At 45.4% G+C, this 27,211-nt stretch overlaps 1 protein-coding gene across 2 annotated transcripts in view; it reads left to right on the forward strand.

Annotated features, from left to right (window-relative positions):
- Positions 1-379: 379 nt before the first annotated feature.
- cwc15 (CWC15 spliceosome associated protein) overlaps positions 380-27,211 on the forward strand; it is a 61,295-nt gene continuing 34,463 nt past the window's right edge. The window contains exons 1-3 of one of the 2 annotated variants that reach the window (XM_085998760.1): positions 380-824; positions 17,402-17,543; positions 20,976-21,088. In XM_085998760.1, coding sequence (XP_085854886.1) covers positions 17,413-17,543; positions 20,976-21,088 — 244 coding nt within the window. In that variant the 5' untranslated portion in view covers positions 380-824; positions 17,402-17,412. The remainder of the gene's footprint in view (positions 825-17,401; positions 17,544-20,975; positions 21,089-27,211) is intronic. The other variant, XM_085998759.1, reaches the window with a different exon arrangement.

Consider the following 27,211-nt stretch of genomic DNA (forward strand, 5'->3'; position numbering starts at 1 on the left):
TTACAGTTTTACATTCCTCCCTCCCTATAGCTCCTTGATTATCTATTATTATTGGGATGTTTTTAGTGTCTTCTACCGTGAATAATTGTTTAGAGTCTCTGCCATTTTTCTATTTCCCATTATTAATTCCCCAGTCTCATCCTCTAAGGGACCAACGTTTACTTTAGCTACTCTCTTCCTTTTTATATACCTGAAGAAGCTCTTACTGTCTGTTTTTATATTATTTGCTAGTTTACTCTCATACTCTATCTTCTCCCTGAAACATTAACTCTGTTTATCTCTCCACCATACTGCCTGACCTGCTGAGTGTTTCCAGCACTTCCTGTGACGAATTCTGGTTGGTCACCATATTGGTTCATCAAAATAGGCAAAGCTCCGAGTCCCAGATTTTGCAACGATTCATTTTAATGGTTGTATTATCATGGCCTGGAGTTCCACAGTTTTCTCATTTGCACAGCTGATATGCGCTGGGATCACCGAAGCGGACAATCTCCTATACTTTCAAGTACTTATGGAAGTTCAGGACAGGAAAGACCTCCGCAATCCGGTCCCAAAAACGACACTGGCGAATAAAATCGAAAGCGGCGAGAAAGCGCTTTGTTTGGTCCCCAGCCGGGTTGCCGTAGCGTGGTGCAGTGTGGGATAGCTGCGCGGGGCGAGCGGTGGGTTCCTGCCTGGAACCGGCGCTCGTTGGCTCAGCAGCAGGAGGAGGAGAGGGCCCAGGTCCGCAGGTAAGGAGCGGCTCGCTCACCGGCCGGAATGTTATGAAGAGAGACGGAGCGCAGGGAGGCGAGCAGTGGGACCGGAGACGGGACATTTCAAAGGTTGGGACAGCGAGTGTATCACCTGCGCCATCCCCGGCACAACGGGGCTTGTGTTACATCTTGTTTTTACTCCTGGCGGGAGATCACAATAACCCCGGGTCATCGGGTCCGTGTTGGGTTTATTTAAATTCACTCGGTGTCTGAAGTTGGGCAATGTCGGCCGCGGGATAGGACACAGCCCCGGGGCTGGGGACATAGCCCTGCCGGTTCATGTGGGCAGACACAGAAGTGGGGAAACTTATTTTTAGAGACTTTTGGGGATAGAAGTTGGCCTGCATGAAATCAGAAATTATGGCCCAGAAATTGCAGTTGGCGGCGTAGCTATGGGGTATTCTGCCCATCTGCAAAAAAATACAAACTTACCTGATGGGGATCCTCCTTTGTGAACTTGCTTTCTGACGCTGTGTACTGGAGGGTAGCCTAATGGGAATGTAAGTTGTGAGGAGGATGCAAGGAGGCTTCAAGGGGATATAGACAGGCTAAGTGAATGGGCAAGAACATGGCAAATGGAATATAATGTGGAGAAATGTGAAGTTATCCACTTTGGTAGGAAAAATAGAAAAGCAGAGTATTTTTTAAATGGTGAGATTGGGAAATGTTGGTGTTCAGAGGGACCTGGGTGTCCTTGTACATGAATCACTGAAAGTTAACATTCAGGTGCAGCAAGCAATTAGGAAAGCAAATGGTATGTTGGCCTTTATTACAACAGGATTTGAGGGCCCTGGTGAGACCAGACCTGGTGTACAGTTTTGGTCTTACCTACTTGCCATAGAGGGAGTGCAGCAAAGGTTCACCAGCCTGGTTCCTGGGATGGGATGGGGGGTGGAGTGGGGGGTGGGATTAACCTATGAGGAGAGATTGAGTAGACTAGGCCTATATTTTTTTTTAGAGTTTAGAAGCATGAGAGGTGATCTCATTGTAACATACAAAATTCTTACAGGGTTTGACAGGGTTCAAATCCCATCGTGGCAACTGGGAAATTTAAATTCAGTGAATCTGGAATAAAAAGCTAGTATCAGTAATGGTAACCATGAAACTATCGGATTGTTGTAAAAATCCATCTGGTTCATTAATGTCTTTTTTAGGGAAGGAAATCTGTTCTTATCTGGTCTGGCCTATATGTTTCTCAGTACTTTTAAAGAATGGGAAAAAAATCAGTTTTAGCCACGCAGCAGTAAAAAACTGGGATAATGGAAAGGTTGTGGGTGTAGTGTCTGTGTGTAGATAAAGACACTGAAGACAGGAGTTGGTTCATAGGTATTTACTAAGCAAGTCTGGGGGGGTTTCCTAAAGGGTATACACAATACACAGGCTTATATAGCCCAAGTGGTAATTACCGGCATTACGCACACCTGGGGCTCTTAAAGGGACATACACCATAATTGCTCTTAAAGGCACATACACCACAATTCCTCCCCTTCTAGCTAACTAGTACATCATATTTTAAGTAATTATTAATTACATGTTATATGCAAAATAATATACATTGCTGTATTAATGAATTATAAGTTAGTCTCTCAGGAGGCTTCCTGACTCGGTCCGGATAACGCCTCGGTGGTGTAGTAGTTTCTGGTGGTGTAGTAGGTTCTTCTGGCAAGGCTGATTCGGCTTGAAGGCCAGTGTCGGGTTCATCGGGCTCCAGTATCACCGGATCGGAGGTAGATATGGGTATCTCTACTTCATCGTTAGATGTATAGAGTGGTGGTGTAGGTTGTCCCTTTTCGGATGACTTGATGATTTGGTCAGCATGGCGCCTTATTATGCTGTCTCCGATGTCCACGGTATACATCAGTGGTCCTAATCGTGTGCAGATAGTTCCAGGCTGCCATTTCTCGGTACGGTAGTCCCGGGCCAAAACCGGTTGGCCTATCTGGAAGGCCCTTGTTGGCCTTTCATTCATGCCCTGAAACTGCCGGTTCTCCACGTCCCTTCGGATGTTGGGCTTGACCAAATCCAGCCGGCATCTTAGGTTTCTATTGTAGAACATCATGGCGGGAGTTTGGTTAGTAACCATATGCGTTGCATTCCTATATGCAAATAAGAAGTTATCCACCTTGTGCTGAAGTTTTATGTCTTCATTACCCATGGCCTTCTTGAAGGTCTGGACAAACCTTTCAGCCAATCCATTGGTGGCGGGATGTTATGGGGCGGACGTGTAGTGCTTTACCCCATTGTTCTTTAAGAACTTTCTGAATTCTTCGGACACAAATTGCGGTCCATTATCAGAACATATCTGCTCCGGCAGCCCATTCCTGGCAAATATGGTCCTTAATACTGTGATGGTTTTTTCCGTGGTGGTGGAGGACATCTTTATTACCTCCGGCCACTTGGAGTGTGCATCAACTGCGATTAAGAACATTGAGTCCATAAATGGACCAGCAAAGTCGATGTGCACCCTTTGCCAGGGAGATGAGGGCCACTCCCATGGATGTAGAGGGGCCTCTGGCGGAGCATTTTGGACCTTCTGGCATCCTAGGCAGCTCTTGGCCATGTCTTCGATGTCTCTATCGATACCTGGCCACCATACAAACGCCCTAGCTAGGTTCTTCATTTTCACTCCACCCAGATGCCCCTCGTGAAGCTCCTTTAGCACTTTATCCTGGAGTTTGGGTGGAATCACCACTCTGGATCCACACATCAAGGTTCCTCGGCACACTGACAGCTGTTCTCTTCTTTGCGAGAATGCTGGCAACAGTGGTTCGCCATGTGCTGGCCATCCCTTCACTGTTAAATCATAGACCCGTGAGAGAGTAGGGTCATTTCTTGTCTCCCTTTCAATGGCAGAATTTGTCACCGGTAGACATTCCACTATGGTAGAGTGGAATATCTCTACTGGGTCTACTGTAGGTGCCTCTTCTATCGTTGGCAACGGTAGGCGTGATAAACCGTCAGCATTCCCATGCTGTTTTGACCCTTTGTATTCAATGTTGTATTGGTGTGCCCCTAGAAAAAGGGACCACCTCTGTAGTCTTTGTGCCGTCATAATGGGGACACCTTTTTTAGGGTTGAATATGGAGATGAGGGGTTGATGGTCAGTCAGCAAGGTAAATTTTTGTCTGTGTAGGTAATGGTTGAATTTCTTCACTCCCCATACCAGGCTGAGTGCTTCCCTGTCTATCTGGGCATAGTTACGCTCAGCTGAGTTCAATGAGCGTGACGCAAAAGCTATCGGTCGTTCCGAGCCATCAGGGAATCTATGGGACAATACCGCTCCTGTGCCGTAAGGGGATGCATCGCACGCCAGTCTGATTGGTAGTGATGGGTTGTAATGAGCCAAAATTTTCTCGGATGTGATAAGTCTTTACATTTATGGAAGGCACGTTTACAGTCTTCGTTCCATTTCCAAATCACTCCTGTCTGTAGAAGATCATTAAGAGGGTGTAGAATAGTTGATAAGTTCGGTAAAAATTTATGATAGTAATTTATTAATCCCAGGAATGACCTTAATTGTGAAACATTTTCAGGTGCTGGGGCTTTTATAACTGCTTCAATTTTTTCAGGTGACTTATGAAACCCTTCCTTATTAATTATGTGGCCACAATATGATATCTGATTTTGGAAAAATTCGCACTTGGGGCGATTTGCTCGTAGGCCCCGTTCTTTCAGCCTAGTGAGCACCTGCTCCAAATTGGCAAGGTGCTCGTTGTCGTTTTCTCCTGTTATAAGGATGTCGTCTAGGTAGCATTGAGTCCCCGGAATCCCTTGCAGGACTTGCTCCATAGCTCTTTGCCAGATAGCTGGAGCTGATGCTATTCCAAAAACCAGTCGATTGTACTGGTACAGACCTTTGTGTGTGTTTATTGTGAGATACTTTTTAGAGGTCTCCTCAACCTCCATCTGTAGATATGCCTGTGCCAAGTCAATTTTTGTGAAACGTTTCCCTCCGGATAGTGAGGCGAAAATATCTTCTATCCTCGGAAGAGGATACTGTACCGTGTGAAGGACCGGGTTTACAGTCACCTTAAAGTCCCCACAGATGCAAATTTTTTTCTGTTCCTCAGAGTTATTTTTCAATGTTTTTTTCATGACTGGAACGATGGGTGTTGCCCATTCGCTCCAATCTATTTTGGATAATACGCCTGCCTTTTCCAAATTCTTCAGCTCTGCCTCGACTGCCGGACGTATTGCGTATGGCACCGGTCTTGCCTTAAAAAATTTTGGAATTGCTGTATCTTCCACTTTTATTGAGGCGGTGATGCCTTTCAAGGTTCCTAGTTTCTCTTGAAACACTTCTTTGGCGTTGGCCAAGATGTCTTTTAATCGTTCAGGTATGATGTCATCATTGTTTTTTTCCTTACTGGTCACCGTCAGTGCCTGAATGGAGTGCCAGTCTAAACGTATCTTCCTTATCCATTCACGTCCCAACAACGGTGGACCACCATCTTGTAGAATGTATAAATACAACTTTTGTATTTCTTTGCCGTTGTATACCACAGGCACCCTTATTTTTCCTTTGGGGTAGACTTTCTGCCCCGTATATGTTTTTAAGATAATGGATGTGTCTTTGAGGTATATGCGAAAATAGCCTCTCGTAATCTCGTCGATTTATTACGGTTAGAGCTGATCCTGTATCTAGCTCCATTTTAACTGGGGACCCTGCTATTGTGAGGGTAACCCAAATGGTTTGGTAATCCTCTTTGGCAAGTACATTATGTAATTTGAGACAGCTTAGTCTCTTGTTTCCGGAGTCGCTATCGCTATTCTGGTCTTCGGAGCTATTGTCCGTCATCATTTGTACCTTCCTGTACTTTTCTTTATTGATTTTTTGTTTTCTGTCAGTGGATTTATTTTGTCCAGATTGGCATACCCGTGCAATGTGTCCAATCTTACCACATATTGCCTGCATGCTTTGCCCTTGAACCAGCAGTCCCTCTGGTTATGGGTGGATCTGCCGCAGCGATAACATCTTCCGAACTCCTGTGTCATTTTATGGGTGCCGAAGTCCTGTGTCTCTTCTTGTATCTCTGCAGCTCCTTTTGCTGCTGCTTCGTATGATACAGCCATACTGAAAGCTTTGTCCAATGTTAAATCTTTTTCAGAAAGCAGTCTTTTTTGTGTTCCTTCACTAAAGAGACCGCAAACAAATTTGTCTCGAAGATAATCCGTTAGTCCTGCTCCGAATTGGCAGTACTTTGATAGCTTTCTTAATTCGGTTAGGTAATCAGCGTTACTTTCATTCTTGTGTTGATTTCTCTTGAAGAACTTGAATCGTTCCGCTATCAGCAGCAGTGTTGGGTTTAAATGCTCCTGCAGGGTATCAACAATTTCTTTAAAAGTCTTGTCCTTTGGTTTGGCTGGAGTGATTAAATTTCGTAACAGCCCGTATGTCTTCGCGCCCATTAAGTTCAGAAGTACTGAAGCTTTTTTTTCATCTGTTATTCCATTTGCAGTGCAATAAACCTCTACTCTTTCCACGTATGTGGTCCAATCTTCTATTTCGCCATCAAAAGCCTCAATATTACCAGATTTAGGCATTTCAGAAAAGATATGGCGTTTCCCGCGTTTTTTTTTTCTCTCTGTAGCAACGATATGGCGCTTCCCGCGCTTTCCCGCCGCTGCTACCGATAACAACGCTGTTTTACTGTGGTTTCCGTTTATTCACTGTTGGAGACTCGTTCCCGACGGAGGTCTAAACGCTGACCTGCTTGCCGCGCCGGCCATCTCTCGAGTGCACCCTCCCAGTCCGTTATTGCTTGCCTCCGATTTCGCTGCCTGTCTCAGCTGTAGAGCCCGCCGCTGGAGCTCCAGCCTGACGCCCAGGAAGGATTAGCGCAGTACCTGTCGCCAGCTGGTGAAACCACAGTTTCTATTACTTCCTTGAGTCTTCTGGACGCTGGAGGAATCGATGTCCTTGAGGTGCTGCCGAATTGCAGGTAAGTCCGTTTCCACTTCGTTGCCACTGTAGTGTCCGTGTGTAGATAAAGACACTGAAGACAGGAGTTGGTTCATAGGTATTTACTAAGCAAGTCTGGGGGGGGGGGGGGTTTCTAAAGGATATACACAATACACAGGCTTATATAGCCCAAGTGGCAATTACCGGCATTACGCACACCTGGGGCTCTTAAAGGCACATACACCATAATTGCTCTTAAAGGCACATACACCACAGTGGGGAGGGAGGGAAAATGGCACAAAAGGCATGGTGAAAGGTATTTGGGCTTTTGAAAGTGGAGATGATTGAGGGAGGGGCTTCAAGAGGACAGGAGTGTAGTGGCTGGAATAGGGAGCAGCGAACCAGGTGTAACCAAATGTCGAAGCAGCAGGTTGTTTGTGGCTGAAAGACATCACTGAGGTAAGGATTAAGCACGGAGGGGTTTAAAGCTGAGGAAAAGGATTTTGACGCTAATCTGATACAGCAAAAGTTACTGAGAAATTCCCAGCTTTTCCCTTCAGTGCTGCCCCAAGCTCCTACCTGAAGTTGCTGCTTCGTGGATGGAACTCTGCTGTGGGTGGGAAGTCCTACAATAATTTTGCAAGATCAGAAATTCCCACCAACAGCAAATTTCCATTCCCTAGAGCAGCAACAGAAGTGTGGTAGCATGAATTTGCAGGGAGGGGAGTACAGGAACAAGGATGTCTTGCTGCAGTTGTACAGGGCCTTGGTGAGACCACACCTTGAGTATTGTGTGCAGTTTTGATCGCCTTATCTGAGGAAGGATGTTCTTGCCATGGAAGGAGTTCAGCGAAGATTCACCAGGCTGATACCTGGGATGGCAGGAATGACGTATGAGGAGAGATTGGGACGATTGGGCTTGTACTCGCTGGAGTTTAGAAGAATGAGAGGGGATCTCATTGAAACGTATAAAATTCTGACAGGACTGGACAGACTAGATGCAGGAAGGATGTTCCCGATGGTCGGGGAGTCCAGAACAAGGGGTCACAGTCTAAGGATAAGGGGTAGGCCATTTAGGACAGAAATGAGGAGGAATTTCTTCACCCAGAGAGTGGTGAACCTGTGGAATTCTCTACCACAAGGCAGTAGAAGCCAATTCATTAAATATATTCAAGAAGGAGTTGGATATATTTCTTAAGGCTAACGGGATCCAGGGTTATGGGGAGAAAGCGGGGACCGGGTACTGAAATTGGATGATCAGCCGGAAAATGTATCCCAGTTGAGGTCGTTCCTAGGGTTGATTAACTATTACCATAAGTTTCTGCCAAATCTATCCACGGTGCTGCACCCGCTGAATGCTCTTTTGCAGAAAGAAGTACCATGGAAGTGGAGCGAGGACTGTAAGAAGGCCTTTCGCAAAAGCAAGGCATTGATCACCTCAGGAAGTGTTGGCTCACTTCAACCCAACGCTACCTATTCGTTTAGCTTGTGATGCTTCTCCTTATGGTATTGGAGCAGTACGCTCACACAAGTTGCCAAATGGCTCGGAAAGGCCAGTCGCATTTGCATCCAGATCATTGACCTCCGCTGAGCGCAACTATGCTCAGATAGATAGGGAGGCTCTCAGCCTTGTGTGGGGAGTAAAGAAGTTTAATCATTACCTGCAGGGCAAGAAGTTTACACTGCTGACAGACCACCAGCCGTTGGTATCCATATTCAACCCTAAAAAGGGCGTTTCCATTATGACAGCGCAAAGGCTACAGAGGTGGTCCCTTTTCCTAGGGGCACACCAATATGACATAGAATACAAAGGATCAAAACAGCATGGGAATGCTGACTGTTTATCGCGCCTACCGTTGCCAACGGTAGAAGAGGCGCCTACAGTGGACCCAGTGGAGATGTTCCACTCAACCATAGTGGAATGTCTACCAGTAACAAATTCTACCATTGAAAAGGAAACGAGAAATGACCCGACTCTCTCACGAGTCTACGATTTAACGGTGAAGGGATGGCCAGCACATGGCGAACCACTGTTGCCAGCATTCTCGCAAAGAAGAGAACAGCTGTCAGTGTGCCGAGGAACCTTGATGTGTGGATCCAGAGTGGTGATTCCACCCAAACTCCAGAGTAAAGTGCTAAAGGAGCTTCACGAGGGGCATCTGGGTGGAGTGAAAATGAAGAACCTAGCCAGAGCGTTTGTGTGGTGGCCAGGTATCGATGGAGACATCGAAGAAATGACCAAGAGCTGTCTAGGATGCCAGAAGGTCCAAAACGCCCCACCACAAGCCCCTCTACATCCATGGGAGTGGCCCTCATCTCCATGGCAAAGGGTACATATCGACTTTGCTGGTCCATTTATGGATTCAATGTTCTTAATCGCGGTGGATGCACACTCCCAAGTGGCCGGAGGTAATAAAGATGTCCTCCACCACCACGGAAAAAACCATCACAGTATTAAGGACCATATTTGCCAGGAATGGGCTGCCGGAACAGATCTGTTCTGATAATGGACCGCAATTTGTGTCCGAAGAATTTAGGAAGTTCTTAAAAAAACAATGGGGTCAAGCACTACACGTCCGCCCCATACCATCCCGCCACCAATGGTTTAGCTGAAAGGTTTGTCCAGACCTTCAAGAAGGCCATAAAGGCCATGGGTAATGAAGACATAAATCTACAACATAAGGTAGATAGCTTCTTGTTGGCGTACAGGAATGCAACACATGCGGTCACAAACCAAACTCCCGCCATGATGTTTTTCAATAGAAGACTAAGATGCCGGCTGGATTTGATCAAGCCAAACATCAGAAGGGACGTAGAGAACCGACAATTTCAAGGCATGAATGAAAGGCCAACTAGAACTTTCCAGATAGGTCAACAAGTTTTGGCCCGGGACTACCGTACCGAGAAATGGCAGCCTGGAACTATTTGCACACGACTAGGACCGCTGATGTATACCGTGGACATTGGTGAAAGCATAATAAGGCGCCATGTTGACCAGATCATAGAGTCATCCGAAAAGGGGCAACCTACACCACGACTCTATACGCCTAATGATGAAGCAGAGATACCCATAGTATCTACCTCCGATCCGGTGATACTGGAACCAGATGAACCCGACACTGGTATTCAAGCCGAAGCGACCGTACCAAAAGAACCTACTACACCACCGAAAACTACTACACCACCGAGGCGTTATCCGGACCGAGTCAGGAAGCCTCCAGAGAGACTGAATCTGTGAACTGTTTTTACATGAAGTTGTGTATATATGTTATGATGTTATGTTTAATGGGGGAATATATACGGTTAAGCTAAAAAGGGAGGATTGTAGTGTATGTAACCGTTCCACCTTTAAGAGAACTATTTTAAGGGTTGCACTACTTTATCTTGGCTGCTGTATACTGTAATACCGGTGGTGACCACACCGGTATATAAGTGCTGTGTAATGATTTATTGGGCAGTTCCGCCCTGACCTTCGACTAGTAAAGACCTGTTAACATTTACTCTTGTGGTCTGTGTAGTAATTCTCATTATAACACACAGACTTAACAACTTGGAAGATTATTTTGCAGATAGGCAAACTAGTATGGCATGAAAAAGGTTTAAAAGGAGGGTATGTGAGCTGAGCAATAACTAAGTTCCATCCAAATTTGGTGCAAGCCTGACAATAGTTTCTTTATTAAAAATCCAGTGTTTTGGATTCATTGTCTTGGTGAAATGGGGTGCTTATTATGCACCAGAGAATTTATAGAAGAAGTAGACTAGCATTACATCTGATGACATTGGTGGTAATTCGGAGTAGCTTATGATCAGACCAGGAGTGGGGCATTTGACCATTCCCCATGTATCCTGTGATGAATTTCAATATATATTTTTTTGACATCACACAAATGAAAATTGCAGGGCCAGTAATGCGGGATATCTCTCTTCACCTTGCTTAAGCCTTAATCTAGACACAAACATAAGAGCTGATCTCTGCAATCCCCTCTACAATCTTTGACAGCACCACCATTGCTGAATTTCCCCACTATTAACATCTTGGGGGTTCCCATTAACCAAAAGTATAAATAGACCAGTTATTTCAACACTGGATACATTGGGGGTCACCTAACCATAAGTATCAACACCGTGGATACAAGGGCAGGGAAGACATTGGGTACTTTGCGATGAATGGATCACCTTCTGACCCCTGAAAGCCTGTCTCCCATTTACTAGGCGGAAGTCAGGTGTTTGATGAAATACTCATTCCTTGCCAGGATGGGTGCAGCTGCAACAACACTTGTGAAGCTGGACACCAAGCAGTCTGCTTGATTGACGTACCGGCCAGCGGATTCTGAATTGATCCCCTCCACTTGTGGCTGCATTATGTATTACATAGGAACAGGAGTAGGCCATTTAACCCCATGAGCCTGTTCTGCCGTTAGATCACAGCTGATCTGTACCTCGACTCCATTTATCCACTTTTGCTCCATATCCATTGATACCCTTATTGAACAAATATCTATCAATCTCCGTCTTGAAAATTTCAATTAACCTTGCATCGTCAGCCTTTTGGGGGAGTGCGTTCCATATTTTCACTACCATTTGAATGGAAAAAGTGCTTCCTGATTAGGGTTGCAAAGGGGTGGAAAGTTTCCGGTAAATTTCCAGAAATTTTCCACAGGAAGTTTAGCTTGGGAATTTTGCCCAAAAAAGCACATGCTAGCATAATATTGTTTTTTTTGTATTTCTTTTTTTTTCCACAGGTCCTCTCTTAAAATTACTAACAGAGATGGAACCTTAATTATTAAGGAATTTCTTAATCAATATATGTTTATCTTCTTGGCTTGTTTTAATAATTACAAGTTTTGTGTGTGACTGTGAACAAATGTGTCCTGATTGGTTGGATGAGCGATTAGCTCCCTCTATTTGTAATATTTGCATATCGAATTGTGATTGGCCTGCAGGCATCTGTAAGACTGCTATAGTTTTTTTAAGATCCAGGTTAGGGGTCCTGAGGGAAGTCATTTTGTTTTCTGCTGATGTTGTGATGATGCAGTAAGTAAATCAGACTTTATACCAAATAAACCAGTTACTTGTTGAACTCTGTTGTCCTTCAATTTAAAATATACAAAATAATACACTATTGGTGATGTAGCGTCGTGTGTGTACAGGTCATGCTTCCATCACATGGAGCATCAGCAAAAATGTACTCCCCCTGTTGCAATCGTGCTGATCGACCGCAGTTTGACACAGAGATGAATGCCCTTTATTTCTCTGCATAGAACAATGCCACGTTTACCGTTGGATGTGTGGAAGCATTTTACCCCAGGCATTAAAGATGGAAAGACTGTGTACATGTGCAAACACTGTAGAAAGCCATATGTAAAGAATGCCACAAAGATGCAGCAGCATTTATCCAAATGCAACAACTTCACTCAAAGCTCACAGCAGTCAGCCCAGAGTTCCTCTGCTTCCATTCAAGAAGATGATGGTTCTCATTCAGCATCAGGCTCCTTATCATCAGCAACTCCTGGCCCACTTGGAAGGTTCTTTGATACAATGGATAACCATAGCCAGAAGAATGCAGATGAGTGCCTTGCTCGAGCTGTATATGCAACAGGCTCACCCCTCATGCTCACAGCTAATGTGTACTGGAAGAGATTTTTCAATGTTATTTGCCCTGCATACTGTCCTCCCACCAGACATGCTTTGTCTACTTATTTGCTGGAGGCTGAGTATAACAGAGTCCAAGGAAAGCTCAAAGAAACGATAGCGATGGCAGACTGGTGCAGTTATCTCAGATGGGTGGTCAAATGTACGAGGGGAGGGCATCATAAACTATATCGTCTCCACTCCTCTCCCAGTGTTCTTCAAGAGCACAGACACGAAGGACAACAGACACACAGGCACATACATTGCTGATGAGCAGAAAGCGGTCATCAACGATCTTGGATCACAAAAGGTCTTTGCAGTAGTTACTGACAATGCTGCGAATATGAAGGCTGCTTGGGCTCAAGTGGAGGAGGCCTACCCTCATATTACGTCTATTGGGTGCGCAGCTCATGGGCTTAACCTGCTCCTCAAGGACATCATGGGTTTGAGAACCATGGAAGCACTGTACAAGAGAGCCAAGCAAGTTGTTAAGTATGTCAGGGGAAAACAGGTAGTTGCAGCAACCTACAACTCCAAGCAAATGACGAAGAACAAGAACACCACACTGAAGCTGCCCAACAACACTAGATGGGGTGGTGTTGTCATAATGTACAACAGCCTTCTGGAGGGTAAGGAGTCGCTGCAAGAAATGGCAATATCCCAGTCTGGGGATATGGAAACCACCATCAAGAAAATACTGCTGGATGATGTGTTTTGGGAGAGAGTGGTTAACAGCCTTAAACTACTCTCACCAGTAGCATCTGCAATTGCTCAGATTGAAGGAGATGACGCTGTCTTGTCAGATGTTCTCAGGCTTTTTACTGATTTAAAAGAACAAATCAGCATTGCCCTACCCACATCCCTGCTGCTCAAAGCAGAGGAGAAGGCAATTGTTCAATTCATACAGACGCGTCAAGAATTTTGTGTCAAGTCGATTCATGCTGGACCCAAAGCATGTTGGGAGACCAATACTTTCTGGAGAACAGATCAACAGCGCTTAGTGTGATTTCTACCCTCTCACACCATCTCAATCTGGATGTGGGCAAAGTTCTGGGAAGTCTGGCAAAGTTCTCTACCAAGCAAGGTCTTTGGAATGGGGATGGGATATGGGAATCATGCAAGCATATCAGTGCACATACCTGGTGGAAGGGACTTTGTGCATCTGAGGCCCTGTCACCTATTGCATCGGTGATACTCCAAATCCCACCTTCATCAGCGGCCTCTGAACGAAACTGGTCACTTTTTGGGAATACGCATACAAAGGTGCGCAACAGGCTGACTAACGAGAGTGGAGAAACTGGTGGCTATCCGGGCGAACCTACAACTTACTGAGCCAGATACAGAAGTGCCCACCACACAGCTAGACACTGACACAGAGGAGGAAATGGACACGTCAGAGCCAGATGTCAGAGAATCCGGAGGAGCAATGAGGAGTAGAAGACTCATGAGTAGAAGACTCCAAGGGACAAAATAAGGACAAATTACAGGCTAAATAAGCTGACGCTCTTTTTATTTTATTTTAAATGGGTCTTTTTTGTGGGGGTTCAAAATTATAACCTAAATAAAGTTTTGAAAGCCTGTTTTTATTTGTATGGAACAGTATGTCTATTTTGACGACAAAGATAATATAAGGGTCAGAGACAAAAACCATCAGTGTGCCAAAAAACTCAAAATTCCTGAAAATTCCCATGGAAAGTTTCCTCTTTAAAAATTCCCAGAATTTTGCAACCCTATTCCTGATTTCACTTCTAAATTGCCAAGCTCTAATTTTAATATTGTGCCTCCTTGTTATGGATTCCTCCATCAGAGGAAATAATTTCTCTGCATCTACCCCATCAAATCCTTTTATCATTTTAAATCACTCCTCAATCTTCTAAAAGCAAGGGAATACAAGCCACGTTTATACAACCTATCTGGATGCACTGCAGCAACTTGCCAAGCTTGCTTTGAGAGCAGTTCCTATCCCTGTAAACTCTACTACTGGTCATGGGGGTGGGGGAGAACTGTCTTGAACACCCATCACCTGTAAGTTTCCCTCCAAGTAATATACCATCCCATCTTGGATATGTGTTGCCATTCCTTCACCATTGGCCCAAAATCCTAGAAGTTACTACTTAATGCCATTGTGGGAGTATCATTACTACAATACTGCAGCAGTTTAAGGAGGTCACCCACCACCACCTTTTCAGAGCAATTGGGGTTGGGCAATAAATGTGGCTTTACCAGTGATGTGACATCCAGAGACCAATTTAAAAGAAGCTAAGACACTAGTTGTGTGGGGCAGGTGCCTGCTGCTCATGGTGAGGAAGTATACCAGCCTAGTCTGATCAGCCATGATATACTTTGAATAAAAATTGAGATCAAAACCTGAAATTAACTTTGAAAATATTTGCATCACGGTGTCTGTTGTACCACAAATTTGAATGGGAATAAATTGAGCTTGCATGAAAACTCCCAGGACTTCAATTTCCACAGGGCTTGTACTGTAGCTTTAGCAGGAGACCAGTGGAACCCCTGGAGAAATGGCGTAAACAGCTGGAAATGACCATTTAGGTTAGTTCTCCAAGCTTCTGCTGTTCTCCCACTGAAGCTATGGCAGAAGATTGGGAGAACCCCTCTGGAAATTCAGGGCCCCTAAATATAGTGATGATGCCCATTTTAAGTTGTGATGTAATATCGGTAGTTTTTGGTGCCAACTGAACTTACAAAATCCTACTTAGCATTTGTTTAGTATTTTAGGCAGTGTCATGGCAAACTGCTTCAGCAAGAGATACTGCCAAACATGCATGTTTTTATGTGATGCATAAATGGTAAATACTTGGATTTGGAGCCAATAATTCTCTTGTAGTTAACTCTTTTTGTAACTGCATTTCATAGCCTTGGTGTAAAAGAGAACCCACTTGACAACTATTGGCTTTGATTTAGCGTGGCATTTCCCATCCATTCACTTTTTTTTTGTGTTGGACAAGACTTCAAAATCATTTGACAATGTAATGTTAAAAGAAATAGAGCAGTTTAGTTCTGAAAACGGAGTTGTTTACAAGCCTATGCTTTTAAAGCTGTGTTGTGATATACCTTACTTATAGGAATTTGCTGAAATGTGAAACATTTCCTTTTCTGGCTCTATTCAACATAGAATTTCCCTTCAGCCTCATAAACACATGGTATACATGTGAGCATGATTAGCTGCTGTGTCTTGCCAATTATCATTGACCCTCACTCAAGTTCACATTTAAATGTCAGATAAAGAGAAAATCACGCCTTTCACAACCTCAGGACATCCCAAAGCGCTTTACAGCCAATAAAGTACATTTTTGAAGTTTAGTCACTTTTGTAACATAGGAAATGCGGTAGCCAATTTGCGCACAGCACAGTCCTACAATCAGAAATTAGATAAATGACTAATCTTGTTTTTAATGATTTTGGTTGAGGGATAAATATTGGCCAGGGAGTCCCAGGACACTGGGAAAACCCTTCTTCGAACAATGCCATGGGATCTTTTACGTCCACTAAAGGGCAGACAGGGTCTCTGTATAACGTCTCATCTGAAAGACGGTACCTTTGACAATGTAGCAGTCCCTCAGTACTGCACTGAAGTGTCAGCCTATATTATATGTTCAAGACATCTGCAAATATTGGCCTGAATTTTGCGGTGGGTATGATGGCGTACTGAGAGTACGCTGTCCTACCGCCGCTGAAATATACCGCAAGTTCGTGCATGCACTAAATCCCGAACTTGCGATCCGTCAAGGTACGCCTTGACAGATCATCTGCACCGCCTTGGAAATCATAATTGCTGGCGCAGAGTTGGTTATTTGCCCAGCAATTACGTCCGAAAATTTTACCGTTCGTGAAAGCAGGCGTGGGAGCCTGTTTTACAATCTTAAAAAAAATCTGTGTGTACATTACCTCAGCTGCCTATGCCGTTCGGGTCGCTGACACCCTGGCAAACGCGCCTGAGGGAAGGGCGAGTGGGGGCAGGGTGACGGTGGGTTCCTGACCCGCTCCAAGGTTTTTCAAATTTCCCTCCCGATCCACCTCCACTTGCGCCTGCATGGACGCAGAAAATTCCGGCCACAGACTTCCTTCAATATTTGCATGACAAATGGTCAGGACTGCTGCTGCTGATGGGTGGAAATAGAGGTAGGGAAGAGCTTCTGACCAAGCTGGCACTGTGTAACGTGGCTCTCTCAAAGGAACGGAGTCCACGCAAAGTTGCTTTGTCCTGTTCAGTAATGAAGTATGCAGTTGTGTGTGGGGGTCAAACAAATGAGTCCGAGTCATACAGCACAAAGAGGCCCTTCAGCCCATCGTGTCTGCACCAGCCATCAAGCCCCGTCTATTCTAATCCCATTTTCCAGCACTTGATCCGTAGTCTTGTATGCTATGGCGTTTTAAGTGCTCATCTAAATGCTGCTTGAATGTTGTGAGGGTTCCTGCCTCTACCACCCTTTCAGGCAGTGAGTTCCAGATTCCAACCACCCTCTGGGTGAAGAAGTTTTTCCTCAAATCCCCTCTAAACCTCCTGCTCCCTGCCTTGAAACTATGCCCCCTGGTTATTGACCCCTCTACTAAGGGAAAAGTTCCTTTCTATCTACCCTATCTATACACCTCAGTCAGGTTTCCACCCCCCCGCCCCCCCCCCCCCCCCCAGCCTTCTCTGCTCTAAGGAAAACAACCCCAGCCTGTCTAGTCTCTCTCCATAGCCGAAACACTCCAGCCCAGGTAACATCCTGGTGAATCTCTTCTGCACCCTCTCCAATGCAATTACATCCTTCCTATAGTATGGCGACCAGAACTGCACACAGTATTCCAGCTGTGGTCTAACTAGCATTTTCTACAGCTCAATCCAGGAGGAATTTAAGCAAACAGTAAATCTTCATCTGTAATGAATGAGATTTTGTGTCGGCACTTAACATTTGTGCTACATTATAAACTCTGTTGCAACAGTTTGATTTCCTTAAAACTGTATTTGAACAATAAGTTCCGATTTGTCTGGAAATGTTTCTGAATTTTTTGGAAGTATAAATACTGTTTGTTCTTATGTGTGGATGAACACTGTAACTACCCTTTTTCCTTGTCAAGTAATTGTTTTCCTTGATCTTTTATGTAGTATACTTAAAAATGACTACTGCTGCCCGACCAACGTTTGAACCAGCTAGAGGAGGGAAGGGAAAAGGAGAAGGAGATCTCAGTCAACTTTCCAAGCAGTACTCGAGTCGGGATCTTCCTTCACATACTAAAATCAAATACAGGTTAGAATGTATATTTATTTTTTAGGGTGTGGGGAAGGTGGATAGAGTTTGAGTGAAGCACTTTTTTCATGTGTTAAAGTTTTAGACTTTTTATTTTAAATTGAGTGGGAAAATTAGTTGGCCAGTGACGATCTATTGGTACAATACTTGGGAGTGGTAATGTGTTTGTGCCTGAGATTTTCTTGTTTAGCAAGAATGTGATCTTTCCTCAAATGATTGAGATGTTTCACAGAGGAACAGGTGAACGCCAGGTAAATATTCAACATTTCCTTACAGGGATAAAATTGACAGGTGAATCACCTTGCACCACTCCTGTGAGACTCTTAGCCAGTTCCAGAGTGGCAGAGACCCAAGTGCAGGTTACTGTTTTGACATTTGGTTAGAATACTGTGTGACACGAGATTGGCGAGCGATGGGGAAGGAAGAAACAACAACAACTTAAAATGTGTAAATCTCTAATAATGGATTAGTTCTTCAGATTTGTTTAACGACAGCATATTATTTTTACTTTAGCTGAGAAGAGTCCAAGCTTCTTATCTTTATGGGCCTCAAGTGCGTACCAAGGTGCCTCACAGGCCACACTTAAATCAATATAGTTATTAATAATCTGTATATATTTCAAGCTACAGCTACCCTCAGATCTAGGTATTCTAAATGAGACAATAGCACAAACAGTGGTCTTTTCCAGACCCATGATAGTCAATTGGGGCAGAGCAGTGAATAAGAAATGTGTGTAAATATAATTGAGTTGTCTGGGCTTCGTGGGCCAGACTCGAGGGTCGGAAATCGCTTATGCACCACGTTTTGGACTCCATTGCAGTAACCTATGAAACTCTCGGAAGTATGCTTTTCCATTTTGAATGATAACCTCCTGTTTTGGGTGGTGGAGGAGGTATACAAAAAGAGCAGCTTATCCTAGCTGTACCAGACTGCTGTTCTAGTCTTGAAGGACAGTGTCTTTTATATGCATCATCTTGGCAATTTAACCAAATGTTACCTATGCAGTTATAAGAACATCATCATCTTGGATTTATATAGCGCCTTTTAACGTAGTAAAACTTCACAGGAGCGTTATCAAACAAAATTTGACACTAAGCCACAAAAGGAGAGATTAGGGCAGAAGGAGGTAGGTTTTAAGGAGCGTTTTAAAGGAGGAAGGAGAGGTGGAGAGGTTTAGGGAGGGAATTCCAGAGCTTAAGGCCTTGGCAACTGAAGGCACGGTCACCAATGGTGGAGCACTTAAAATCGGGGATGTTCAAGAGGCCAGAATTGGCGGAGCATAGTGATCTTGTGGGGCGGGGTGGGGGAGGTTGTAGGGCTGGAGAAGATTGCAGAGATAGGGAGAGGCAGGACCATAATGATTTGAAAACAAGAATAAGAATTTTAAAATTGAGACGTTGCTTAACTGGAGCCACTATCGGTCAGCGAGCGGGACTTGGTACAAGTTAGGCCACGGGGAGCAGTTTTGGATGACCTCACGTTTACGGAGGAAAACATAATGAAGGAAGAACAGTCAACCCCCTTTGGTCTCATCAATTGCTCTGGAGCTGATGGCAGAGAGGTGGGAAGAGAAGCCATTGTTGGAGACACTGGCTATGTTCAGATACCTAAGTATAAAACCAAGCAAGGACATTCCCACTGAGTTGAACAATGGAGCAAGAGGTGTTAGAGGAAGATGGTGTGGTCTACATGTCAGAGGCTGCAGAGGACAGGGAGGGATAACGCACCATGATCACAGTCACTGAAGACGTTATTTGTAACCTTGGTTAGTGGGGTGGTTAGATGGTTAAGGGGTTTAAAATGATTAAAGGATTTAGTTTTTATTTTATCTGTATCTACCTTTATTTCCTCTGGTAGGGGTATCCAGAACAAGGGGGCGCAATCTTTAAAATTGTCTACAGTTGTAGGTATGCTGTGGTTAGCCTCACAAATTTAAATGTTCACAACCATCTCGCTGGTCGTGATGATCGGGGCTGATAATTTGTCACAGCAAGTCATACAGGAGCTGTGTGGGGAAAATCGGAAAATCATGTGGACAAGGTGTGGGAAATTTCCCAGCTGTAGAATTGGGCAGGTGCTTCCAATAAGTATCAAGATGAGGCTATCCTATCCTAAAATTAAAAGAACAAAAAGGGAGATTTACAGCATTAAAGACAGGACAAGTGAGTTGAGCTACAAGTCTGTTCTGTAAGATTGCTGTTCAGCTCCTTTTTTACTAGAGGGGAATCACAGCATTATTTAAACCATTCAGTGAGATGCTCATTACAACCTTGCTAAAACTTTAACAGGTTTCCAGAAGATGAGATAAGATCTCTCTTTTTCCTTAACATCAAATGTGTTTTTTTGTGCAAGTGGTTCACTTCCGGTTCATCAAAAAGAGTGATAGTGGGGCTTAGAGGGTTAGATTATGAGGGCAGCTTACATAAAATTGGCTTGTATTCCCTTGAGTATAGAAGATTGAGGGGTGATCTGATCGAGGTACTTAAAATGTTAAAAGGATTTGATAGGATAGAAATGGAGAGACTATTTCCTCTGGTGTGGGGGGTGGGGAATCGAGAACAAGGGGATATAATTGTAAAATTAGAGGTGGCCATTCAGGAGCAAAATCAGTAAGTACTTTTTCACACACAGGGTAGTCAAAATCTACAACACGCTTCCCCAAAAGGCAGTGGATGCTAGGACAGTTGGAGCTTTCGAGACAGAGATAGATAAACTTTTGTTCGGTAAGGGTATTGAGGGATATGGACCAAAGGTGGGTAAATGGAGTTGTAGTACAGATCAGACATGATTTAATTGAATGGTGGAATGGGCTCAAGGAGCTGAATGGCCTACTCCTGTTCCTATGTTCCTCGAGTGTGGGGAAACAAGGCAACTAGACTTTTAACCCATCATGATGGACATGATGAGGAAAATCACACTTATCACAGTTGATTGTTTAACAAATTTCATGATTTTCATGTTATCACAGCGTAACAAATCATTAGCACTAGCCCTGATAACCTATTTACATCACACATTTACACTTTTCCCTCCTTTTTCCCCCTTCTGGTATGAGATGTCAAGCACCACTTGTGACTGCAAAGGTGGGTATGTGAGCACTAGCTTTAGGCCTTTACCAGTTCCATTTTGAACCAGTCACTGGGAAGTGCACTATATCTGCTAGCATGTAATTAACCTCTCACTCTCAGCCTTTGCCAAGTCTAACTTCACCTGGTCATTGGGTGGTGTGCCAACCCAACTGGTGCATGACTGATCTCTTGTTGGTGCCTGAGATGGGCACACGGCTAAGATGGAACTGCTGTGGCACAGCAGTGCAAGTGTCCATGCTGCTCCCAAATATCATTTTTAAACTAACTTGTTTTGAGCTCAATGTGGAAATATCAAAAAAAGGTTGCTGCAAGTGATATAAATATTTGTACAATGTGCTTACAGGCAACCAACCCAGGATGTCCCTGAAGAGCTGCGTAGTCGTGACTTCCGCAGGGAACTGGAGGAGAGAGAACGAGTGGTAGTACGTGAAAAGAATAGAGACAGACCACCCAGAGGTATACAGCAAAGTTTCTTTCTGAAACTGGGGAGTTCTGTTGGGTATTAAAATTGTGTTTTTCTTTTTTAAAAAAAAAAGACGCAAACTTCTACAATTTGTGACCAACTGCAGTGGTGTAAAATATCAGTTTACCGTGACTTTTTAAGTTAAAAAAATTGTATTTAATTTTCCTGCTTGGAGAAATAGTGTCCCTCGGACTATTGGGGCTGTAGAACTGAGGAAAGGAATAATTTTGAACTAAACGTATAAGAATGTTAAATAAAAACCGAAAATGCTGGAGAAACTCAGCAGGTCAGGCAGCATCTGTGAAGAGAGAAACAGAGTTAACATTTCAGGTCGATGACCTTTCGTCAGAACTGGAAATGGAACAGATTTTTAAGCAAGTGTAGTGGCTGGGAAATGGGGGAGGGGGTGAAAGAACAAAAGGGAAGGCCTGTGATGGGATAGAAGGCAGGAGAGGTTAAGAGACATTGAGAGATATTCAAGGCAAAGGGAGATGGTAATGGGACAAGTTAAGAAAAAAAAGATGGCTCTAGATGAAGTGTAAATTGTGCTGGCAGAATGGAAGACAGCTGCCATGCGGGAGAGAAGAACAGAACAAAAGTGTGGATATAAAAAATATATATATGATGAGGGCTGGGGTTATGATCTGAAATTGTTGAACTCTTATGTTGAGTCCAGAAGGCTGTAAAGTGCCTAATCGAAAGATGAGGTGCTGTTCCTCGAGCTTACGCTGAGCTGCCGAGGACGGTGAGGTCTGAGTAGGAATGGAACAGTGAATTAAAGTGACAGGCGACCGGAAGCTCGGGGTCTCCCTTACGGACTGAACGGAGGTGTTCCGCAAAGCGGTCACCCAATCTGCATTTGGTCTCCCCCAATGTAGAGGAGACCACATCGTGAGCAGCGAATACAGTATACTACATTGCAAGAAGTACAAGTAAATCGCTGTTTCACCTGGAAGGGGTGTTTGGGGCCCTGGACAGTGGGAAGTGGGGAGGTGTAAGGGCATGTGTTGCATCTCCTGCGCTTGCACGGGAAGGTGCCGGGCGAAGGGGAAGGAGTGCTAGGGGTGATAGAGGAGTGGACTAGGGTGTCGCGGAGGGAGCGGTCCCTACGGAATGCTGACAGACGAGGTGAGGGGAAGATGCGTTTGGTGGTGGGATCACGCTGGAGATGGCAGAGGATGATCCGTTGAATGTGGAGGCTGGTGGGGTGAAAGGTGGGGATATGGAGAACTCTGTCGTGGTTCCGGGAGGGAGGGGCAGGGGTGAGGGCAGAACTGTGGGAGATAGAACGGACACGGTTAAGGGCCATTTCAACCACTAGAGGGGAATCCTCGGTTGAGGAAAAGGAAGACATGTCAGAAGCACTAGTATGGAAGGTGGCATCATCGGAGCAGATGCGGCGGAGATGGAGAAACTGGGAGAACGGAATAGAGTCCTTACAGGAGGCGGGGTGGGAGGAAGTGTAGTCCAAGTAGCTGTAGGAGTCGGTGGGCTTGTAGTGAATGTTTGTCAATAACCTAACCCCAGAGATGGCGATGGAGAAGCCGAGGAAACGAAGGGAAGAGTCGGAGATGGACCATGTGAAGGTGAGGGAAGGGTGGAAATTGGAAGCAAAGTGAATGAAATTATCTAGTTCAGGGCGAGAGCAGGAAACATCACCAATACAGTCATCAATGTACTGGAAAAAGAGGTGAGGGAGGGGACCTAGGACTGGAACAAAGTGTTCCACATATCCCACAAAAAGGCAGGCATAGGTAGGACCCATGCGGGTTCCCATAGCAACACCTTTTGATTTGGAGGAAGTGAGTGGAATCAAAGGAGAAGTTGTTCAATGTGAGAACAAGTTCAGCCAGGCGAAGGAGGGTGGTGGTGGATGGGGACTGGTTGGGCCTCTGTTCAAGGAAGAGGTGGAGCACCCTCAGGCCATCCTGGTGGGGGATGGAGGTGTAGAGGGATTGTATGTCCATAGTGAAAAGGAGGCGGTTGGGGCCAGGAAACTGGAAACTGTTAGTGGCGGAGGGCGTCAGAAGAGTCGCGGATGTAGGTGGGAAGAGACTGGACAAGGGGAGAAAAAAAAGAGTAGAGATAGGGAGATAAATTCCGTAGGGCAAGAACAGGCTGAAACGATGAGTCTACCAGGGCAGTCCTGTTTGTGGATCTTGGGAAGGAGGTAGAAGCGGGCTGTACGGGGTTGGGGAACTGAGGTTGGCGGCTGTGGGGGGAAGATCTCCAGAGGAGATGAGGTCAGTGACAGTCTTGGAAACAGTGGCTTGATGTTCGGTAGTGGGGTCATGGTCCAGGCAGAGGTAGGAGGAGGTGTTGGAGAGTTGGCGTTCAGCTTCTGTTAAGTAGAGGTCGGTTCGCCAAACAACAACAGCACCACCCTTGTCAGCAGGTTTAATGACAATGTCGGGGTTGGATCTGAGAGAATGGAGTGCTGCAAGTTCAGAGGGAGGTAGGTTGGAGTGAGTGAGGGGAGCAGAGAAATGGAGACGGCCGATGTCCGCGACACCCTAGTCCACTCCTATCACCCCCTACACCCCTTCCCCTGGCACCTTCCCGTGCAAGCGCAGGAGATGCAACACGTCCTTATACCTCCCCACTTCCCACTGTCCAGGGCCCCAAACACCCCTTCCAGGTGAAATAGCGATTTACTTGTACGTGCAATCTAGTATACTGTATTCGCTGCTCACAATGTGGTCTCCTCTACAATGGGGAGATCAAACGCAGATTGGGTGACCGCTTTGCGGAACACTTCCGTTCAGTCCGTAAGGGAGACCCTGAGCTTCCGGTCGCCTGTCACTTTAATTCACTACCTCACTCCCACTCAGACCTCACTGTCCTAGGCCTCTTGCATTATTCCACGGAAGCTCAGCGTAAGCTCGAGGAACAGCTCCTCATCTTTTGATTAGGCACTTTACAGCCTTCTGGACTCAACATAGAGTTCAATAATTTCAGATCATAACCCTGGCCCTATATATATTTTTATCCACACTTTTGTTCTGTTCTTCTCCCGCATGGCAGCTGTCTTCCATTCTGCCAGCGCAATTTACACTTCATCTAGAGCCATCCTTTGTTTCTTAACCTGTCTCATTACCATCTCCTTTTGCCTTGAATATGTCTCAATCTCTCCTGCCTTCTATCCTATCACAGGCCTTCCCTTTTGTTCTTTCATCCCCTCCCCCCTTTCCCAGCCACCACACTTGCTTAAAAATCTGTTCCATTTCCTGCTTTTTTCCATTTCTGACGAAAGGTCATCGACCTGAAACGTTTCTCTCCACAGATGCTGCCTGACCTGCTGAGTTTCTCCAGCATTTTCTGTTTTTATTTCAGATTTCCAGCATCTGCAGTATTTTCTTTTTGTATAAGAATGTTAGTTTGTTTTCAGCCGTGGCAATTTATCTCACGCCTAGACTTACTGATACTTATGAGTTTCTTTTTGTGATACAAGGTACTGTATTTCTTCAATGTCGTTTTACATAAAAGAGCACATTTAAAATGTAAATTCGCTATTAACCCATATGAATGTGCAGATTAACATCTATGGCTAATTTTCTGTACTGTGCAACTGTTTGATCCATCTATTAAATGTATTTTGCTTCTCTGCCAGGCTATTACATAGGAAGCCTTGCTTGTGGTTGTGTCATATGTTAGAGAATCTATGCAATGTTGGATTGGTGGAGTGTAGATTTGTGACTGCTATTACCTTCATGGCAAAGATCCTGATCTTGGCTGTACAATTATGTGAACACGGTGAGTAGAGACTAGGGGCAAAAAATTCGGCTCTGTAGCGCCCAACTTTTCTGCACTACGAGTGCTGTTTTATGCCAAAAATGACGTCCACACTGTGTACGCAACTTCTTGTGCGTGCTGCACCAGACACCATCTTGATGAGGATGGTAGGGTGGGCATTAGGTGCGTCCGCCAGAAGTATGCAGACTGCGCAGATCGTGACATCAATCAGCGTGCAATGCTGATTTAACGCCAGTGCTGCCATTTTCACTGTCAACGCTGGAGCTAACGCCCTATGTTAACCGTGCACAGCTGAACGTGTGTTCAGCATCAGCAAGGAGCCCCTACCAGTGATATTTAAAGGATCAGCAAACACCCTAAGGTCACTTACTGATTGACTTCTACTGGCGCTGTGTAAGTTTATGGAAGTGTTTGGTGCTTTCCAGAGTTGTTTAAAGTTGGTGAGGTAACAGGGAGTGGTGCTGCAAGTGAAGAAGGCCTTGCTTCTGACTTCAAGGGTTCTGGTCAGAGCACTTGCTCACAGTCAATGGTACTCTAGTTGTCATCCCCCTTGGCCTACAGCATGACGGGGAGATGAAGCGGAGATAGCGAAGAAGTGGGAGGAGGAGGGTGGGGGGCAAGGGCTCTCGGCAGGAGGCCTTGCCAATCTAGGGTTTTCCGAGAGCAATTCTCTTACCTTCGCCTGAGCCAGGAGCAGTGTGTGTGGCGTCTGCGCTTTACGAAGGAGATGCTCCCAGAACTCCACTACCTCTTGCAACCCGACCTGCAGCCTCTCGCCAGGTCAAGGACAGCGTTGCCTGTGGCTGTGAAGGTGACCGTGGCACTGAATTTATTAGCGTCCGGATCCTTCCAGACTGGAGAAGATGACATCTGTAACATTGCACAGTTCGCCATCCACTGCTGCATGAGAGAGGTGACTGAAGCTCTTTATGCCAGGCAAGGGGATTTCATTGTCTTCTCTCTGAACAGAAACGAAGTGTGCATGTGGCTTTGCCAGGACAGCGGGCTTCCCCTTGGTGCAGGGCGCCATTGACTGCATGCATGTCGTTTTGCGGGCACTGTATCTAAATGCTGAGATGTACCGCAAGGTTTCCACTCACTGTACAGTTGGTGTGCGTCCATGCTCAGCATATCATGATGGTGAATGCCCGGCTTCCTGGCAGCAGCCATGATGTGTTTATTCTGCGCCAGTCCACTTATATCTCAGTCTTTGAGCCACCACGTCAAACCAGAGGTTGGCTGCTGGGCAACGAGGGCTATACCTTGATCATCTGGCTCATGACTCTGCTTCGCATCTCAACCATACGTGGCCAGCATGCGTACAATGAGAGCCATGCTTCCACTCGAAACATCATAGAGCAGAGCATTGGGGTGCTGAAGCAACGGTTCTGCTGCCTGAACCACTGGAGGAGCCCTGCTGTACTCACCAGAGCGTTTCTCAAGATTTGTCGTGGTCTGCTGCATGCTCCACAACCTCGCCATCATGAGGGCGCAGCCCTTGCCACCAGGCATACAGCGACCAGCTGAGGGGGAGGAGGAAGTGGAAGGGAGGAGGCAACCCAGACAGCCCCTTTCTGGCCAGGGTGTCGGTGATCGACTCATTTGACACTGGTTCCAGTGAACGCAACCCCAATTCCACATTCGCCAATGGTCCCACACCTTACCATCCCTCTGATATGGACCATCACAGCATCCTCTCGGACACGAAACTGAACTGAAAGCCGCCACAAAACAAACATTCCAAATGAACTTTATGGGCAGGATTTTCATTGGGCCATGGAGGCGGGATTGGAGGCGTGAGGGGTTAAAATCCCGAAATCGGGGGTCCCAACACCATCCCGCCTCCATGCCAGTTTCGAAGGAAGGCGGGAAGGGGATTAGTGCCAATTAACTGCCTGTTAACAGGTAGTTAACAGGCAGTTTTTCGCTTAATCCCTATTTTTAATGTTGAAGTGTGGGATTCCCGACGGCTCCAAACCACCCAAGTTAGAGGAGGCAGACCGTCGGGATGAAGGGCTTGGAGGGGTCGAGATGTCGGGTGTTCAGGTGAGTGATGGGTGCATGAGTGCAAAGGTAAGTGTGTTTGGTGTGTGTAAAGTGTTTAAAGAAGTTTTACATGCCTTTACTTAACCTTTACAGCCTTCCTTCAGGTCTCGGGAGTCCCTCATCTCACCGGCACAGAAAGCAGAATGGCTGCGAGCTGTCAAAAATTGCAGCATTCAGCTTTCTGTTCCGGGGAGATCTCTAAATCATCATGAGAGGAAGGAATTAACTTAGAATACAGATTGTCAGTGTTTGACAGCTTCAAACAGCTGTGAAACGCTGATATTTAATCTGTCAAAAGGTCTTGACAGATGAAATTT

This window comes from Somniosus microcephalus, chromosome 10 (genome assembly GCF_052327205.1).
Source record: "Somniosus microcephalus isolate GS21.2 chromosome 10, FLI_Smic_1.0, whole genome shotgun sequence".
NCBI classification, from domain to species: Eukaryota; Metazoa; Chordata; class Chondrichthyes; order Squaliformes; family Somniosidae; genus Somniosus; species Somniosus microcephalus.